This window comes from Fusarium falciforme, chromosome 9 (assembly GCF_026873545.1).
Source record: "Fusarium falciforme chromosome 9, complete sequence".
In the NCBI taxonomy this organism is placed as follows: Eukaryota; Fungi; Ascomycota; class Sordariomycetes; order Hypocreales; family Nectriaceae; genus Fusarium; species Fusarium falciforme.
In genome coordinates, this window is record NC_070552.1 from 1,625,045 (window position 1) to 1,644,412 (window position 19,368).

The 19,368-nt window shown below is 55.1% G+C and overlaps 5 protein-coding genes across 5 annotated transcripts; 3 read left to right on the forward strand and 2 right to left on the reverse strand.

The window, feature by feature from the left end:
- Window positions 1-2,165: 2,165 nt before the first annotated feature.
- NCS54_01138400 (Hypothetical protein) lies at window positions 2,166-5,495 on the forward strand (the record flags this gene model as incomplete). The annotated part of the gene is made up of 2 exons (XM_053156662.1): window positions 2,166-2,242; window positions 2,294-5,495. The coding sequence occupies 2 exons, from the start codon at window positions 2,166-2,168 to the stop codon at window positions 5,493-5,495; spliced, it is 3,279 nt and encodes a 1,092-aa protein (XP_053012637.1).
- Window positions 5,496-5,989: 494 nt separating this feature from the next.
- NCS54_01138500 (60S ribosomal protein L4-B) lies at window positions 5,990-7,254 on the forward strand (the record flags this gene model as incomplete). The annotated part of the gene is made up of 3 exons (XM_053156663.1): window positions 5,990-6,194; window positions 6,345-6,495; window positions 6,552-7,254. The coding sequence occupies 3 exons, from the start codon at window positions 5,990-5,992 to the stop codon at window positions 7,252-7,254; spliced, it is 1,059 nt and encodes a 352-aa protein (XP_053012638.1).
- Window positions 7,255-7,715: 461 nt separating this feature from the next.
- Window positions 7,716-9,859, reverse strand: NCS54_01138600 (Aminotran-1-2 domain-containing protein; the record flags this gene model as incomplete). Its single annotated transcript, XM_053156664.1, has 4 exons — window positions 7,716-8,376; window positions 8,430-8,789; window positions 8,846-9,521; window positions 9,664-9,859. 4 exons carry the CDS (start codon window positions 9,857-9,859, stop codon window positions 7,716-7,718), a joined length of 1,893 nt encoding a protein of 630 aa, XP_053012639.1.
- A 527-nt stretch (window positions 9,860-10,386) lies between these two features.
- NCS54_01138700 (Hypothetical protein) lies at window positions 10,387-11,784 on the reverse strand (the record flags this gene model as incomplete). The annotated part of the gene is made up of 1 exon (XM_053156665.1): window positions 10,387-11,784. The coding sequence occupies one exon, from the start codon at window positions 11,782-11,784 to the stop codon at window positions 10,387-10,389; it is 1,398 nt and encodes a 465-aa protein (XP_053012640.1).
- Window positions 11,785-12,506: 722 nt separating this feature from the next.
- On the forward strand, window positions 12,507-17,420 carry NCS54_01138800 (Telo-bind domain-containing protein; the record flags this gene model as incomplete). Its single annotated transcript, XM_053156666.1, has 1 exon — window positions 12,507-17,420. One exon carries the CDS (start codon window positions 12,507-12,509, stop codon window positions 17,418-17,420), a length of 4,914 nt encoding a protein of 1,637 aa, XP_053012641.1.
- Between the last annotated feature and the right edge of the window lie 1,948 nt (window positions 17,421-19,368).

Below are 19,368 nucleotides of genomic sequence, written 5' to 3' on the forward strand. Positions count from 1 at the left end.
TTGGATTCTAGGACTTTTTATTTTTAGGAAGCTGAATGAGGCCGCCAATGTCTTTTGCCTGTGACGCCAAGAGCTGTGTCGTTGAATGGTGAAGAGCCTGGTTGCTTGTATATGCTGTACGACATGCCAGACTGACCAATAACTAGCACAATTTTCACCGTTTTTGTCAGAATACTGCTCTTAATAAATCCCTGGAGGATCTCTAGAGTGGTACTAGGGCACTGAAGATGAGACAAGTTATACCTTCCCAGGATCATAGCATAATGAATGAGGACTATAAATACTACTGAGGTCTATTGTCACGTAGCTAACCCTTGAGAAGAGGTTGAAAACTTGCTGTCCGTCTGCTTGGACCCTTGTGATTTACCAAGTAACATATCATGACGCCTAGTGTCTCAAGTTGCCTTGAACCTCGTGGTCACATATGACGCCCGGTACCGCCGACATGTACCGACATGCCCTTGACCTGCATAGTACTCGCTCTGACTGTATCACAGAATTGAGTAGAAATATGGCTGGTGATTCCCTAGCAGTGTCTTAAGTTCTAGGGTGCGATCCAGCCTTCCCCTAGGCACATATGGCTTTCTCTTATGAATGGAATCATGTTATCGAAGCCAATTTCAGTGATACTCGTCATGATGGGCTTGTGGCAAGGTACGGCGGAATCCTTTGGAAGTCTCCCAGGGAATAAAACAGTGTCAACGACCTCACAGATACATATGCACATTCCAAAGAAGCCTCCAGAAGTTGCATCGTCCTGCCCGATTGTGGGTCGTCCCCTGTGGGACCATCATGAAGATGGCTTGCAGGGCCTCATGATGGCGCTTGAGCCAAGAAGACACTGGTACATACTTCTATGTATCTTGGGTATCAGGTTATGGCTCAAATTATAACTTGAAATATGTAAATAATATCCTACAGAATTATACAGTACTACCTTCTATTGTAGTATCTATTTCTGTCGTTCGTATTTTTGTGAATTGTTGCATCGTAAAGTAGCAGTGCCTTTGGTAGGAGTTATAAGTACTCTTTTATTTCGCGAGGATGGGTCCCACAGCACAAGTAAATATCCTTGACCGCTGGGCAGATCTGTCGGTACCGTCACATTTCATGACCTGGGATCATCTGGGAATATCATCGATTTGCTAAGTCAGCTCACCGTATATGCGCTGCTAAGACTCAAAACCTGTTGGCGGAATTATGGCGTGTTTACCAGCACCCGCCATGATCGATGGACGGCCGTTGAAGCGGTGACGACTGTTATGCTACATACTCACTCACTCCCGTCCAGCGGGTACCAGCCCCGAACATGATTGTGTACCCGGCCATGCAAATATCAGCGCTGGAATGGAGTTCAAGTACTTCTAGCCCGAACATGATTGCTGCTGTGATAGGTAATACTCTGCAACTGCCGTAAAACTCTGTGCGACGGCGCATTGCTGCACTAGAGGCTCTGGAGGTTCACCGAGCAGGGTATTCCCCAGAGCACATCACACAAACACATGACGCAGGCGCCAATATCGGTACATTTTTTCTTAGTTTGTTCCCGTGAAAGCCATCGGCATGGACCAGCCGTGCAAAGCAAGACGTAGGAGGGGCAACCTGGCGGGGCGATTGGCGGGCTTCACAGGGCCAAGAACGAGGAGGGGTGGATGCCCAGCGACTCCGAGGTACATGTGCTTGGCTGGGCCATCGGGCGTGGCATCAGGTACCTAGCCGTTGTGCTATGTCATCTCTCACGCAGGAAGGCAGGTTGGGCCCAGCTGCGCCCCAAGACGTCTCGGGCTTGCTCTCGCTCACCTTTCTGACGTCGTAAACCAAACAGATCGTCTCTTTATTCCGCCTCCTCCTTATTGGGCTTTTTGTTCCGTAAAAAACCTCCTCCTAAGTTGAAGGGGCCTCCGAGTCGTGTGCAGTGCAGTCCAGCTTTTTGCGACTGCTCTGCTGCTTCCTATCATCGAGCGCCGCCTGGAGGGCGCCAGCACGGCCTGTGCGACACCGAGACAACAGCCCGACCAGAGCAAACAAAACACCAGCAACCAGCCCGAACTCCAGTTGCCCGCTTCCCACCTTTTCATTCTCGCCGGCGCATTTCCTGTCCTCTCTTCTTGGATAGACTATAATGATTTCTTGCCGTTCGCACGAATAACGAATAGACACGCACCATGGTCGAGTCCTTTGACATCCAGAACCTCCTCCAGACGGGGTACTTTACAACATCCCGGGCCAAGAGCCCAAAGCCGTATGCCCTCTCCGCCAGACCATCAGGTTCCCCGCTTACATGTCTTTGCAGGCAATCATCCTCGCAGTTCGAAGCTAGTTCCTACTCCAAACCTACGTCGTCTTATTCCTCGTCCTATCAGTCGTCCTACCAACAATCCTCGCGGCCGTATTCCTCTAACTCGTCGTCGCGTGCGCCAAGGGTCCGCCCGCCGCCACCTTCTGTTGAAGATGAGGAGACCTCACTCAAGAGAGAGCATGGGTCATACTATGTCAAGAACCCCGAGGACGAACCTCCGTCCCGGGGAGAAATTGACCAGGCTCCATTGATCATGGAAGTTCATGAGTACAATCCAGAGCGTCGTTTCGTCATCTTGACAGGCTCGTCGAGTGGATCCGAAGGCGGGGAGACAGAGCGGAAGACAGTGCCAGTGCAACCGCGACAAGAGCGTGTTGAGAAACCAGCGCGTGTCGAGAGACCAGAGCGACCAGAACGACCCGAGCGATCAGAGCGCATTGAAAAGCCTGAACGGGCTGGGAGATCTGAACGAGTTGAAAGACCAGAGCGATCCGAGCGAGCTGAACGTCCAGAACGAGTCGAGAGGCCTGCACGAACTGAGAGGCCTGAGCGGGGCGAACGAACAGAGCGGATTGAACGAAACGAGCGACCTGAACGAAATGAACGGGTTGAACGGGTTGAGCGAAACGAAAAACCATCCAGCGATACCCATGCGGACACGAGGTCAAGTCGACGATACGACACCAATCTTAACACCAGTGCGCCAACAAGCAGAGATCGCAGCAGGCCTCCATTGGAGAAGCGCCGAAGTCGGCAGGACTTGCCCCGACTTGACACGGAATTTAGGGACGACCAGCTGCCCGAAAAGTATCGTAGTCGCCCATCTGCTGCAGCAAGCAGCCGACCAGATCAGCCTCCTGTGCGACCACCAAAGATTCCAATCGATCCACCACTTCCACCTGAAGTCATCAAGCATAGCGCAGGCGGCCGTGAGAAGGCCTATCATAGTTATGCACAGCCTCAGGGTTCCAGTCGCAGATCGCCAACTCGACCAACTTATTCTACCAATCTGCCGGATGACCGACGATACGATGGAACTCATACCCGCACCTCCTCAACTGCATCCACCTCCAAACGCTCAAACGTTGAACCTGAGAAGCCAACTCGACCACTTTCGAAAGATAGGGTTAATGAAACTCCTTATCGCAGCGAGTATATACCACCTAGGACCGCCAAAAAGGAGAGGTCGCCCTCGTATGGGCGAGCAGACCGAGAGGACCTTAGCCGGGCTTCGACATACCCCTCTCGAGAGACAGCAACTCGCCGAGATGACCGTCGAGACGACAGACGCGATGACCGACGTGACGAACGCCGAGACGAGCGCAGGGATGACCGCCGTGATGACCGCCGTGATGAGCGTCGTGACGATCGTCGTGACGGCCGTGACAGCCGCGATAGTCGCGATGACCGTGGGGATGATAACCGCTCTGGTGATGAGCATCCGAAGGGGCCACGAGAACTCCACGCACGGCGGAAAAAGTCTGTCGTACTTCAGGACGAACGCGACTCACAGTCCAAACTCGAAAAAGTCGACGCCCCTACTGGCCCCAGGTCCGGACCTCGATTGCCTATGGTGCCTATACCAATTCCGATTCCCTCTGGCTCCAGCTCGGCCCCTTCAGATGACTTGCCTCCAAACCCGCGGGCTGCAGCAACTTTCCCAACTGCTGGCGACTTAGTCGCGAGAGATTCGATCACAAGAGACCCTATCTCCAGAGACTCGATTGCCAGAGATCCAATCACTAGAGATCCAATCACTAGAGAGCCTATCGCTAGAGATCCTATCACTAGGGAACCCATAGCCATCCCCAGAGAGCCGATTGTCAGAAGCGAGCATGCTCTCCCCGAGAGACCCAAGAACGAACTTCCCTACCCCGTGGACGACGACCCATTTGATCCTCTCGATCCCCGGGGAAGCATTGAACGATTCAGCAGGCCACGGTCTCGCTACGAGGTAGACCCAATCGTCTCTATGCCTGAGATCCCGATACCCGTTCCTATCGGTGGCCCTGAAACACCCCTTGAGATGAGACCTGCATCAGCCATACCGTCAAGTGTACGCCCTCCTCTCTCGTCGCAGCCATGGCAACCACCGGCTTTCGATCCTAATCGAGACGGTGTTTACCTAGAGAAGCCCGTTGGTGCCGTTCGGCGACACTCGGAGCATACAGAAGCGACCGGTGTCACCACGTTCCCGGAGTGCCGACGCAAACATCCTGTAGCAGGCATGGTGGACTGGCTTACTTTGCCACGGACGGACTTCAATATCTGCCCGGACTGTTACGGTGCCGTCTTTTCGAAAACCGAGTACCGAAACCCCTTCCAACCCATGCTTCGCCCGACAGACAGGCCTATCGCCTGTGACTTTGGCGTTGGCCCTTGGTATCGCATAGCCTGGCTCCTCACCCTAAAGAACAACTTGCCAGACTTGCGGTTGTTCCATGATGTTGCCAGCGTCATCTCTGATACTAAAAACATTCCATGCCCTGGTGAGAGGACAACTACTCGCAATTGGCTGACGCTTTACAATCCGTACACGCGACAGCTTGTCTACGATTTCACCGTTTGCCCCCAATGCGCCAGGATCATACAGGCTTTGCTTCCTAACCTTACTGGCATCTTTATTCCCCTTGATCCCCGTTCAGAGCCAACAAGGGGCCTTTGCGCAATGCGATTCAAGCCGAAGCGGAAACGGTTCGTCATGTATTTCGACGCCATGGAGACCACCTCGGATCAAGCCCGTCTGGAACACGAGGAGCCAGATGTCAAGAGTCTTGCTCAAGAGGTGGAAAGAATGGCTGCCGTCAGTGAATGCCAGGAGGATACACCCATCCACAACGGGTACTGGCATACCATGCAGTTCCTCCGTCAGTTCTCTGTCTGCGGCGAGTGTTTTGATGAGGTCGTCCGTCCATTGATCAACGACGACAACGTGATTGCTCGCAACTTCTATATGAACCCTCAGAGGTTACCAGTGGCAACATGCCAACTTTACTCTCCCAGAATGAGGGAGATCTTCCAAAAGGCTTGTCGTTGGAATGACCCCAAGTACCTAGAAAACAAGGTCGTCGAGCGTATGGATATTGAGGCTAGGATTCACGACAAGTTGGCCAAATTGGACAGGTCAGGAAACGATGAAGAGTGGGTGGATGAACAGGTGGACAAGTTGATTCAGGAGTGGAAGAGATGGGAGTGATGAACTATGGGGGGACGGTTTGGGACGGGGCGGGTATCTGCATCTTGAAAATACCTAGACTAGGCATAATGACGACATGCATGTACGTATAATAAGATGAAGCAATATGCACGGTTACTCTGTAAATATGATATAAGGCCTATGTAGAATCCTGGCCCCTCGAAGTTGTATGAGTGGTCGATACAGACTAAAGCATTTTGTCCATTTTCACGTTCTCTAGTGGGGTTGGACTGGTGTTTGTGTTAGTGCAGAGCAGGGGAGCTCTGCGGTCACGTGCCACTCGCTAGGGCGGAGTTGTTGGTGGGGCTTAGGGTCCCGCCTGGCGCCCACCAAAAAATCGATGTGAAATTTATCGCGCCCGAATTGCAACCTCCCACTCCATCACCAATTTCGACGCCGCACGACGAACAAGGTGAGACTTGAACATCAACGCTTCCCTTCCAGACCTCAACTGACTCAATTAACCTCGTCAGGTCCAAGTCCCAACCTTCACAATGGCTTCGCGACCTACCGTCTCCATCATCGGCAAAGATGGTGCTCCCACTGGAGCTACCCACGCCATTCCCGCCGTCTTCACCAGCCCGATCCGACCGGACATTGTCCAGCAGGTTCACACCGGTATCGCCAAGAACAAGCGACAGCCCTATGCTGTGAGCGAGAAGGCTGGTCACCAGACCTCCGCTGAGTCCTGGGGAACTGGTATGTGAAGAACTTTTTTTTTCGACTTGAAGGAATTGGAGGGGAATTTTTGTGGGCGCCGGGGCATGGATGGCATCCACGGGAAGAGGAGATGCTTCAGGAAACCACCACGACAACGAGGGGAACAGCTGCTAACAGGATATCTCACAGGTCGTGCCGTCGCCCGTATCCCCCGTGTCTCTGGTGGTGGTACCCACCGTGCTGGTCAGGCCGCCTTCGGTAACATGTGCCGTTCCGGTCGCATGTTCGCCCCTACCAAGATCTGGCGAAAGTGGCACATCAAGGTCAACCAGGGCCAGAAGTGAGTTTTTCTTGGTGAAAAGATGGTCGAAGGAACGAAACTAACATCGAAACTAGGCGATATGCTGTCTGCTCCGCCCTGGCTGCCTCTGCTGCCGTTCCCCTGCTCCAGGCCCGTGGCCACCAGGTCAGCTCCGTCCCTGAGGTTCCCCTGGTTGTCGACTCTGCCCTCTTCGAGGGTGCCGCTATCGCCAAGACCGCTGCCGCTCTCAGCCTCCTGAAGGCTGTCGGTGCTGGTGCCGATATCGAGAAGGTCAAGAAGTCCAAGAAGCTCCGAGCTGGCAAGGGCAAGCTCCGTGGCCGCCGCCACCGCCAGCGACGTGGCCCTCTCGTCATCTACGATGCCGAGACCGACGGCAAGGAGCTCGTCACCGCTTTCCGCAACATCCCCGGTGTCGAGACCTCCCCCGTCACCGCCCTCAACCTCCTCCAGCTCGCCCCTGGTGGTCACCTCGGCCGATTCATCGTCTGGACCTCTGCCGCCTTCAAGGCCCTCGACCAGATCTACGGCTCCACCACCGAGGCCTCCACCCACAAGCGTGACTTCCTCCTCCCCTCCAACGTTGTCTCCCAGGCCGACCTCACCCGCCTGATCAACAGCTCCGAAATCCAGAGCTCCCTCAACGCTCCCAAGGGCGAGGCCGTCACCCGACGATCTGCTGTCCAGAAGAAGAACCCCCTCAAGAACAAGCAGGTCATGCTTCGCCTGAACCCCTACGCCTCCGTGTTCGCCCAGGAGGCTCAGAAGAAGCAGAACTAAGATTCTCGACTTGCTGGGTGTGCAGCAGGCTGGGAGGGAAATTGGTGACGGGTCTGGCATGATTTGATATCGAGGCGTAATGGCTTCTGGAAGGTTGAGCTCTTAAAAATGAATCAGAGATTTGATATGAATTCCAGCCTAGACTCGGCATTGGTTCCGTACTTTGATGTTTGTAACGATTGAGCGTTGTGAATTGCGTCATTTCTGAATTATTGATGTGATGTGATGAGAGATATGTGAGATCCAGTGTGACCTTGTCCTGACACACGACATGTTGATACCCTAGGGTTGTGAGGTTATACATCAAGCAACACCTCCCAATGACATTTCTTTACATAGAGTCATCAGTCATTCAGCACACAATACACACACACATTGACCAACATTGCATGTCTTGAGTTATCGTATTCAGTATCTTGGCATAAGTACTTCTACGAGTTGAGGTTATTTTCCTTTTCCGCTTACAACTCCTCAATCAACTTTTCAATCTCAGCAACATCAGTGATCCTAAAGAAGTTCTGAACCGACTTGGAGAATCTCAACGAGCCAGCATCAATATTCTCGTCGCTCTCGGCAGCAAAGCACAGTCTCACGTACTTCCAGCCGTGCTCAGCCAGAATCTCAGGAGTAGCGCTGAACATGCCTCCAGGGCTGCCCAGCACCAGGTTGGGAGCTTGGGTGCTGTGGATGAGGAACGCCTTTGCCAGCTCTGGCCCGTTGATGACGGGGACGTCGGTGCCGCGGGCGTTGAAGAGAGGGTGCTGCTCAAAATGAATGCGTAGCCAGACAAACATGCCTCCACGAGGCCAGTCGAACTCGAAGAGCTTTGTCTTGGTGATGACGTCCCAGTCCGAGTCTGGTTTCTCAGGGGTCGACTGTTTCAGCTGGAAGGCGTTGTCCTCGAGGATGGTGCACATGCGTGTCATGCGACGCTCGTACTCGCCACGGAGACCTTCGAGCCAGCGCACCCAGCCGTCGAGCTTCCAGCCCTTGAAGTTGGCCTTTTCGGACTCGGAGAGGGCGCCGAACTCTGCCAGGGCGGAGGAGTGTGGGCCAAGGAGAACCTGGGCGATGAAGGCTTGGACAAAGCCTGAAGGTTGGCTGGTGCTAGCCTCGGTGATTCTGTCATCTGTGTTAGTAGTGTCTCAAGGTTGATGAGAACTGCAAGTGCTTACCGAGTGATTCTCTCGATGATGGCAGGCTGGGCCGTAACATGACCCAATCGGCAGCCAGGGGCAACTGTCTTGGAAAAGGTATCAAGGCGAATGACACGACCGTCGACATCGATGCTCAAGTACGAGGGCACGAGCGAGTCGATAAACTCGTAGCCAGACGTCTTTGCTGGCGTGTGCGTCTCGATGTGTCGAGGTGTCTCGTGGCCCCTGAGCCTGGCCTCGTGAACGGCGGCCGAGGGGAATTGAAGGTACCAGTATGGGTCGTCTTCAACGATGATGATGTCGTATTTGCTGGCGAGGGCGTAGATCTCCTTTCTCCTCTTGATTCCCAAGACACCGCTTGTGGGGTTGTGTCCCATACTAGTGAGCAGTTAGCGATTGGGCCTTCATTTGTTCAGCTGCTTCCAAGTACTCACGTCACTGTATAAAGGAAGTGTGGTCGTCGGCCATTTCGAGGATCCCAGTTATCAAGCACATCCCGCAGACCTCCTGGTCCCTCCACCAGCATACCCTCACGATCAAGCTCTACAGGCACAACCTGAACTCCAAGAGGTCGAGACTGTGTAAGAACGTTTCCAAAAACGAATGTCTCGCACAGCATGCCTGGCCGCTCAGTCACAGGGTGGACTCCCTCATACCAGGGGTCAACCAGGAGCTGCAGCACCTTGGAGAAACCGTCCGTTCCACCGTTGTTGAGGATCACGTCCGCGCCGCCATGATAAGGAACACTGGGGTGCAGCACTTCATTGGTGAACTGCTTGACAAAGGACAGCAGAGGTGGATAGCCAGCGGCGAGGCCATATTGGAGAGCGGTCGCAAGGTCGATCTTCTTGGTGCGGTCCGGCTCGTGGAGGACCTTGGGAATAGTAATGTGTGCTGTGGTTCCCTTGTAGTCAGGGTCCTGGGGAGCGTTTCCGTTCTTTGAACCGTTGGAGTTGCCGTTGGTCTTGCCATTGGAATGGCCGTTGGACGATGCCTCATCTAGTTGCTGCTGAACCTCGGCGGGAGTGTTTGGCGAGGGCTGCCACCGCTCAGGGGTTGCTACGTCGGCCTCTAGTGTATCGTATGGAAAGTATTTAACATTGGGCATTCCTATCAAATCATCATGTCAGTTTTCGGAAATACAGAGACAAAAAGGTTTGGTCGGAGGTAGCGGCCTAAGCTCCGGCATGAGACCGGCCCCGCTCCGCCCCGAGATGCCGGCACGGGGAAGAAACACTCGCAAAACACTCACCTCCAGAAAAGTTGCTGATACCAGGAGTCTGGATGAACCTGTAAAAAGCCTTGATCCTGCTCTGGATCCTGTTCTTGGTGACCTGCGAGTAGTGGTGCGACAGGTCCTTGGGGTGAGGCAGGGCCTTGAGGGTCGCCGCAGCCTGTGCCGCAGCAGCAGCGGCAGCAGTGGTATCAATGCTTGCAGAGGGAGCCATGATTTCGGTTCTCTATAGATTGGCGGCTGTTGAAGCTGAGATCCGTGATACGATTATGATGAGAGATCACGAGAGGTTGAGGGCCGTTCTCTTCTTCAAGTACAAGTCCCCCCTTGAAGGTCTCGGCAATAGGATCCTCTTGTTAATCGTATCCCCCGATGGCGGCATCGCGCCAACCATTACAAATCCACAACAACCTCCGCCATTCTTATCCACCATCACAACATCGCCTCGCTGCACCATTCGCACTCCCCCATAAATTGGTTCTTTTTCCCCGGGGGGTTTATCGGGCATAGAGCGGGATGGGCCAACCACCGCTCGCAGATGCATCTTGTTTGTTGTCTGCGCCCTTCAATGAGGGCGCACGACGAGGATGGATGGGTTGGAGAAGCGGATCTTATATCGTAAAACGCAAAACGTCTTGGCCTTAACAAATGGCGAAATAGTCTATCGGGTCCTATCCCTCTCTCTCTCGGCTTGTCCGTTGCTCGCAAGCTGTTTCGTTTGTTTCCTTTGCCCTGCCACGGCTACGGCCCAGGCTGATAGTGAAATCCAATCTCCTCGAGCGTCTGCGCCGTGCAGCCCAGCTGCTCGAAGCGCGCCTTGGCCTCGAGGAAGACGCTGCGCTGCCACATGTGCTCATCATCCCACCGCGGAGGTTCCTTGCCCAGCCGCTGGGCTGTCATGACCCAGTCATGCAGCTCATTGATATAGTGACCATCCCCATCGGGACCAAACACATGCAATGCATCCCCCTCCTCCTCCTGCTCTAGCGCCTGGCTCCACGCTTCCATGGTATCTTTACTAGGCAGGTTGAGGTTGTTGGACCACACCGCCGAGAAGAGTGCTGCTTGGCTCTCACAGAGCGGCCACGGGGCTGCCTTCATGTTGAGGCCAGGGAAAACGAGAGTAGGATGCTGGATGTGAAATACATGCTTGTACAACCCGTGAACACCTCGTCCTGTAGTGACGAGCTTGTGGTTTAGGTCTGGAAGGAAGGGGAAGCCGTAAAGAAAGCCAGTGCAAAAGACGATGGCGTCAACGTCCTTCTCGACCCGGCCATCCTTGAAGCGGACCCCCTTCTCCTCGATCAAAAACTCGTCAATCTCAGCCGCTTCTTCGCAGCCTGAATGGGCTAGCCTGTCCGGGGCAGTAGGATGCCGCACAGATAAGATGGCTGGCCTCCTACACTGCTGGTTGATCTGCAGAGCAATGTCCAGACCGGAGGGGCCGTTTCCAACGACAATGACCTTTTCGTCGTTGAAGGGATGAGGAGTTCGGTACTGCTTCGAGTGGGTGATGACGCCAGGATATGCCTCGTTGAACTCTGCGAGGTTCTTCATGTTTGGGATGAAGGGGATCGTGTAGTGGCCGTTGGCGACGACGACAGCGTCAAACTCTGCAACAGTGAGTTTGCCGTCGACTGTCGACTGCGCCTCAACCTCCCAGCTGTCTCGGCCATTCTCCTGTGGCTTCAAAGTCACCCGGTTGATCCGCTGACAGAAGCGAATCAGGGGCCTGACGTCCTCAGCGTACTTGAGCAGGTAGTCCTGGATCATGGTCCGTTCAGGAAACAGCCTGGCATCGTCGGGGAAGGCCTGGCAGGAAAATCTCATCACAGAATTGGGGAGATTGGCGTGAAGCTGCTCGTACATGGGCGAGGTGAAGATGGGTGCGGCGCCCTCGCACCAGCGTATAGGCTCACTGGGAGGACAGAAGGGGTCCTCCTGGGGAGCCGGGCAAGTTCCTGGAGCGAGGCCGCTGTAGTTCCAGATGCCACCGACCTGGTCCTGCTGCTCAAAGACGACAATCTGGTCAAAGGACCCCTGCGCCGTGAGGTATTTGGCAGCCGACAGGCCAGCCGGACCAGCGCCAATGATGGCTATCTTGCGGACGTCGAACGACGCCGGAGGGTAGGAGCCCATGGTTGCAGCAGCTGTTAGCAGACACAGACCAGATCACAGCGTCCTGTTGGTACTGTAGCGGCTCTTGCTTGTCGAGGTAGTGTTGACAAGATCAATTCGCCTCCGTCTATATATGGAAGATGAGAAATCGTCCGACGATGATTGCCCTCCTTCACGCACCAAACCAAAAACACGTCGAGTGGGGAGTGGAACTATTTCGACATCGTGCTTTGCTGTGCGTGGGTGCCTCTTTACTCGCTCCGGCTCGCCCACGCCGGCAACTAACCTACGTGACTCAAGGTCGCCTTCCATTGATATGGTAAGCAGAGTTGCCCCGGCTCTCGAGCGGCGCCGAACGGAACGAAGCCGATTGTTAGTGGTCGGGTTTGTCAATGCGCCAAGATAAGGTGGTTTTGAGATGTAAAAAAATGTTAGTGCCGCCCCCACCGCCTTCCACTTTGGGACAGTCCCCACGGGAGCTTAGCTTCATTCCACCTTCTTTGTGCTGGGAGCTTGCCTAGGTAGGCTTTACTTGTGACCGCAACCAACCGAACAATCATCAACAACAAAGACACGCATCGCGAGACTGCAAACAACTGCTTCGCCATGTGTCATCGATATTGAGGGCTTGTACTAGCTTCGTGTCTCAGGCGAAATCTCATGATCTGAGATAGAACGTTACTCTCCCCTTCCATGACCTCGCGGCTCCCCACCGACGCGATCGACTTTGCGATTCAGCCAACATGACCGACAACCAACCTCTAGCAGAGATCCTTCGCGATGGACAACTCACCGCCATCGCCGAGCTGAACCCCGAGGTTTCTGATCAGAATAGACGAGTCGTCGACGGTACCATCACCATTACATGGCCTTTCAGCGTTCTCAACAAATCAATCGCATTTCTACTAGCCGAGCGCGACTTTCGACTTCGACGCGAAAAGGGACAGGTGCGCATTCGATTCCATGGCGCTTCAGCAAAGGCTATTTCGGATGCTTCTCTAGGAGGTGGCGATGAGATCCGCCTAAGCTTGGAAGGAGTCAAATGGGAGAGGAACGAGACGCAGACGCAGGTTGCTGGTAGCACACTCGAATGGCAACTCGAATTCAACAATCGCCTGATCCTAAGCATCCGCAGGCCTGGTTCAGAGCAGGATGAAGTCATCAACATCGACACGCCAGCCACGGAGCCCGAAGCCACCAACGACCAGACCGAGAGCATTGCGCCTGCTGACATCACCATATCCAACACCGATTTTGCGATACCCTCACCACGATCCCCGAACATCTCTCTCCCAGCCAAGCGAAATGCTCCTGAGCGAGAACCAGAAGAGTTCTCGTCTCCCGCCTTTCTCAAGCGAGCTCGAGTTTCATACGGAGGACTATTTGAGGGTGGCCTGGACATTTTCGATGAGGAAATCACTAAGAAGGCCAAGTCCAAGAAGCGCTCAAGGTTCAGTCTGCCTGCCAATGCTTGGAGATATACCAGCCAGTCTCCCAGCCCCGAACCCGATGAGGCTTCCCAGGAAGCAGACGACGCGCCCCAGACGAACGGTTCCCTTGGTCAGAATGGCACAGTTGAGGATACGCCAATGCCCACGCCTCCGCGGCCGCCCATGATTGATCAGGGATGCCAGACAGTAGACGTCGACTTCACGCCCATGGCTAGTGTCCAAGTTTTGGCCGAGTCGCGGCCTACCTTTGGGTTTCCGCAGGCGACCCCAACACCACTCCCAAGAACAAAGCCAATCGAGGCAGGCAATGCGCTATTGGGCCACTCCTTGCAATTTCAAGGAGAAGCCGAGGGTCATCAACACCTCCATCCCGAGGCACACCCTGACCTACTCAGTCACTCGCCAAACCACATCGATACCGGGCTCACATTCGGTTTCACCCCTCAAACCGTGCTCTTCCCGTCTGCGCCAGGCCTTTTCCCTGCAGACCACGACCAAGATGCACCACCAGAGTCGCCTAGTCGCGGCGCGAGGGCAGAGGACTACCCAGCAGAATTCCTGGATGCCACTCATCTCCCCCCTGAAAGTACCGTTTCTCATCCAAGTCTTTCTGCGCACGAATCGCACATCAGCCCCCAGCCTACAGACCATCAAGTTTCTTTTGATTCGGCGTCAACTCTACACCCCGTATTCGACGCCCCCTCGCGATCGCCACAGACTGCGTGGGCGCCTGAAGTCTCAGCTGGGCCGTTCTCTAATGCAATCGCTAGAAGCGATGTAGACAACCCAGTTGAAATCTTGAGTTCATCGCCCAGCAGAGAAGCAAGTCCCAGGCCCTTCTCACCTTCAGGGGAGGATCTAGCCGAGGACGCTGCTGCGGAAGCCTCGCCAGAACCGGCACTGGAGGAACTCTCGAGTGAGGCAGAGCATTACCGAGATGGAGGCGATGAACCTGGCGACGATTACGATCTACGGAACTACGACCGAGCACATGATGACGATGACGACGTCCAATCCTCTGAAGAAGAAGGTCTAAACAACGACGTGGAGGCACAGATCATGAATCCCGAGGAAGACGAAGCGGATGAAGATGAGGAGCTCGATGGACAGGAAGAGCGGGAATTGGATGAAGAGCCCGATGAATATGAGGAGGAAATGTACGAAGAAGGCTTCGAAGGAGAGGGCCAGGAGTACGAAGGCAGCGATGGTGATGCAGAAGGCGAATATTACTCGGGTGAAGAAGGCTCCTATGATGAGGAGGAGGGAGAAGAGGAAGAAGAAGAAGACGGCGACACACGAGCTGGTCCTCCTGGTCGATTCGCCCCTCCCGCAGAGCCTGTTTTCATCAGCTTGCTCTCTGATTCTGAAGACGAAGACGAAGATAAGGATCAATCAAACCCGGAGCAAGAGCAGGACAAGGAACCAGAGCAGGAACCCCAACAACCACCCGAGGCAGAGTCAAAACCGGAGCCCGAACAGAAACCAGACCTTGCACAAGAGTCCGGGCCCGAACAAAAGGAGCAGCCAGAGCCAGATTCAGCACCAAAGCCAGAACTTGAACCAGAGCCGGAACCCGAACAAGCAGAGGAGCCAGAAAACCCACCAGAGGAGAAATCCAAGGAGGAAAAGCCCGAAGAGGAGGTGGCGACAGAGTCGATCGCCCAGCCAGAGCCAGAGTCTAAGCCAGAGCCTCCAGCAGAGAAATCACCACGCGCGGATCTGGAGGAGGCAAATCAGGTTGACGAGGCAGAAGCCACCACCCCTAGCAAACCAACGGGACCAGACAATGCCCGAGGTTCTGCTGAACCTTCTACCGGCGAGATGGAAGTCGACACCGAACCATCACATCTTGAAGTAACAGACGCAGGCAAAGATCAAGACCATGACAGTGCGCCTCCTGATAAGGAGATCCCAGATGCGGAATCTGCGCACCAGGCTCCGTCGATTCAATCTCCGCAATCTATGCCAGCGCAAGGGTCGCATGCTGGACAAGATGAAGAACCCGAAGCGGCTCCGGAGAATGAAATATCGACTGACGTGGAAATGGGCGATGCGCCCGTCTTGGCTGAGGAATCGAAAGACAAGGCGGAAAACAAAACCACTGGCTTGAACGATTCGGACGAGGCTCACCCTGTCACTACCACGACCGAGGAACAAGCTGAGGCCATGGATATCGATGAAACGCATGAGGCGCCCGAGGAGCCAACAACGACCATATCTTTGGAGATTGCTGACACGACTACTGTTGTCAGCAAAGAAGTCGATGGCACGATTGCGGAGAGCGCACAGGGGCCATTGGGGGAAGACAAGGATAAGGTCACCCCAGTCGAGGCCCCAGCTGGGGAAGAAGCGTTTGCAGAACCACACGGTACCCCAGAAAATGGCGTCGAGCCATCGAAATCGCCAACCGCTCCCGCAGCGGGGGTTGCCCTGGCCGGGGAGAAGACGGGTGCAGCCCCAGACAATCGAGAAGCAGTCGTGGAAGCTCGAGAATCTCAAGCCCAGGATCCAGCCGAATCTCCTGACGCCACAATGCAGGATGCTTCTTCTGAGCTGACAACAGCGGCTCAGCAGCAGCCAACAGGTGCTGTAGACCAAACGGGCCACGGTGAGGGTGAGGGTACCGGGGAAGCTGGCAGTGATGAGCAGCTGGCAGCCGATGGGCAGCTGGCAACCCATGGCCAGATGTCTCCCCCGCCAACGCAGTTTTCTCACGCACAGGCATCTCAAGACACCAACAGAGAAGCACCCTTGCTTTCTCAGGCTACATCCATCATCTCGAACGATCACCACGACGCCCATCTTCCCACCCCTGGCGAGACACAGCAGGAAATTGAGGTCGAGATGGCCGTCACCATCACCACGGCCACGACCAACCAAGACATGCCGGCCGACGAAGGTGATGTAGGCCCAGAGGATCAGATCATGGCCGAAATCCTTCAGCACTCCCCCATTCGACCAGACACCACCCTTCAGCTTGCAAGCCCTGCCGCATGCTCCCCCACAGCTTCAGTGCCCAAATCGTCTCCCCAGACTGTGCAGACCGAGGAACTTCACGAAACGCCATCGAGAACCGCTCGGCGGGCGCCCGAAGCGGCCCCTGTCACCAAGTCCCTGCGCAGCCGGCGCCATAGGTCAAGCAAATCATCCGACCATGCCGACCTCTCACAGCCTGACCCCAGTATTCTATTGGCCATAGGATCGGCCGCACCGACACATGGGGACGGTCATGTCAAGCACAACAGCCCAACGGGATCGGTTCGTGTGACGCGCAGCAGGGCGGAGCAGAATGATCCTAGCCTCCAGTTAGTGAGGGCATCAGCGCAGGCAGATGAAGGCAAGGGCAGAGGAAAGAGAAAGGCTGCCGACAGTCAGAGCATTGCGAGCGCAGAAAACAGCTCGCCAGGATCACTGAGAGTGACCCGTCAGAGGGTAGAGGATGACCCCAGCATTCGCCTCATCAAGGCGTCGAGCCCTTCGACGCGACAGACACGAAGCCGCAGGACGTCGGATCACAGGCGCGAGACCCCTAAGCGTGAGACTCGGTCAGCCTCTCGAAGCCTACAGCTTCGAGGAGATACACCAGGGGCGACTTCAGTAGCGCTCAAGTCACCGTCTATTGCAGGGTCTGCTGCTACAGCGGCTGAGGACGAAAATGTCGGCACAGTCAAGCTGCAGCTGCTTAGGAGCCTGCGCACGACCATGCCCGACTACTTGTCGCTCAAGTCGCTCAGACACTCACTGAACAAAACAACCGACATCCTGGCCATAGCGACAGCAACGCCGGAGAAGGCACACCGACCGAAACACGGGCCCCGGGATTATATGCTCACCTTGAATCTCACCGATCCATCGATGGCTCCCTCCGGGGTTTGTGTGGCCCACATCTTCCGGCCGCACCTCGCCGCTATGCCGGCCGTCCACATCGGAGATGTGGTCCTCCTCCGGCGGTTCCAGGTGGTGTCAATGAAGGGCCGGGGCTTTGGGCTCCGGGCGGGGGATGCCTCGGCATGGGCCGTGTTTGAAAAGGCGGGCGTGGAGATGGAGCCGCAGGTCAAGGGCCCGCCCGTCGAACTTACCGCGGATGATGTCAAGTACGCCGAGGGCCTACGGCGGTGGTGGAGCCTCTTAGATGACAAGGCGATGGAGAAGATCGAGAGGGCCAGCCGGAAGGTGACCGAGGCGGGCAAGGACGACACCAAATAAGGACAAAAGGGGGTGTGAGTTGAGGAACAGGACAGGGATCATGCAGTAGAGAATGGGGAGGATTTACCACAGTCTACTTGCGGCTCTGGGGACACGGCGATACATACAGGCGTATTCATGCATTTCATTTTTCGAGGTCAGATGGAGAGGAACAAAAAAAGTAACGAGGTGAGGGCGTCGAGGAAGATGCCCGTTCACCCGCGAACTGCGAACTGCATATGCATGATGTAATTGGCACTCATTCATGAGATAGGGAGGAGTCTAGATGTAATTCTACAAGGCAAGATACAGTCACAAGCGATCACATTTGCCATGGTGGAGGTGCAGGTATACGACAGATGCCGTGCCGAGGATGAGATGAGCTGAACCCCATGTGCAAGCAAGTGCAAGCTCCCCAGTCATAGCTATGAGCTTGCTTGAGCTTAAGCTGTGGTCAGAGCTGCTTGGCTGCCGGTATCGGCGCATGTGTCATTGCCCATTGAAGCTCTTGTGTCTGACTTTTGCCCTTCAAGGACAGGTTCCGAGGCTCAGGTCCAAAACGTGGGGAGGGGAGTCACAGTCAAATCTGGAGGAACGGATGCTTTCCACCTCTGGCGGGTGGGTTGGAGCTAGGACAAACGGCTCGCTCAAACAAGCTTCTCCATCCCCAGATCCTCTCTCTGTCTGGGGCCTCGTTTAGCACGGAGCCGCAGCCGCAGCGGTCCTCTCTCGGTCCTTGTCCGTGAAGTCAAGTGGGCGCTGCAGAGAGAGACGATGGCCGTGACTCTGACTCTTCAGGCGCCCCTCGGGGGTTCGGCGAGAGTCCGGGGAGTCAGAGGAGCTCTAGCTCGGGGAGGGCATGAAGATGAATGCGGGGAGGAGGATGGGATTGCCAATTGTAGTAGTAGATCTCAACACCACGCGTCGATTGACTCGCCCTGGACCTGAAGTTTAAGGGTCGAGACACGTGAGGCGGGGGAGGCTAGAGACGAGTGTGGAGAGGGGAGCCCGGGGAACCGGAAAAATCGAGGGACGAGGATCTGGAGATGGAGGAGGAGGAGGAGCAGGACAGGGCATGAATTCGAGGTGTGTGAGTGAAGCCGTACCTAGAATGCCATTGGGCGTATGACTAGCTGGTTCGAGGTTGAAACCCCCATGTGATGGAGCAGACGCAGGGCTTGTTCAACACTGTCGATTAGGTGCATGGAAAGTTATTCCGAGAAGCAATTGTTGACGTGGCTTAGGGATGATGAGAGACACGGAGTTGGAGGCGGCAGCCCATTGAGCGGTGATTACAGAGCTGTACTGGACCGAAGCAAACCGAACCGAATCCCAGCTGTAAGTGAGGCCATCACGACGCTCCCACGGCTGAGCTAGCCTCTGGGCCTGAAGGATTTCAGGTCCAGGGTTTGAGTCGAAGGGTGTCGGCATCTTGAGCCGAGCCGACCCAAGTTCCCAGCCACTGGTCTTGAACAAGCTGCAGGCGCACCAAAGAGGGTTGACAGAAGAGTCAGACACAGCTCTGGCGTGGGATTGCATGGTTAATTTCCGACGAGAGACTCGGATACCAGTGGCTTACGTAGGTGCAGCCACACTGGATATCGGATCCATCAAGGAGCATGTCCATCCAGATCCTAGCAGCAGACAGCAGCAGTAGAGCAGCTGCCCGAGACTGGGCCCTGAAGCTGCCGGCAGCGGAGCGGACGAACTACCGCGGTGACGTGCTTGGTTTAGCCGTCGGTCGGATTGCCTGCCCTGAGGTGTGAAGCTTGGCGAGCTTCTCGGTTGAGCGCCTACGCAGCATGACTGTTTTGAACGTGTGAATGGTTGCCAATCATGCTCAGTTACGTATTATGAAGACGCCACATCGGTGCAATCACCGGGATACCGATGTGTACAACTTGAAGGGATAACTGCAGAGGTGACATGCTCGGCGAGGCGGAGAGATGTCCTATCTCGCTCGCTGTTT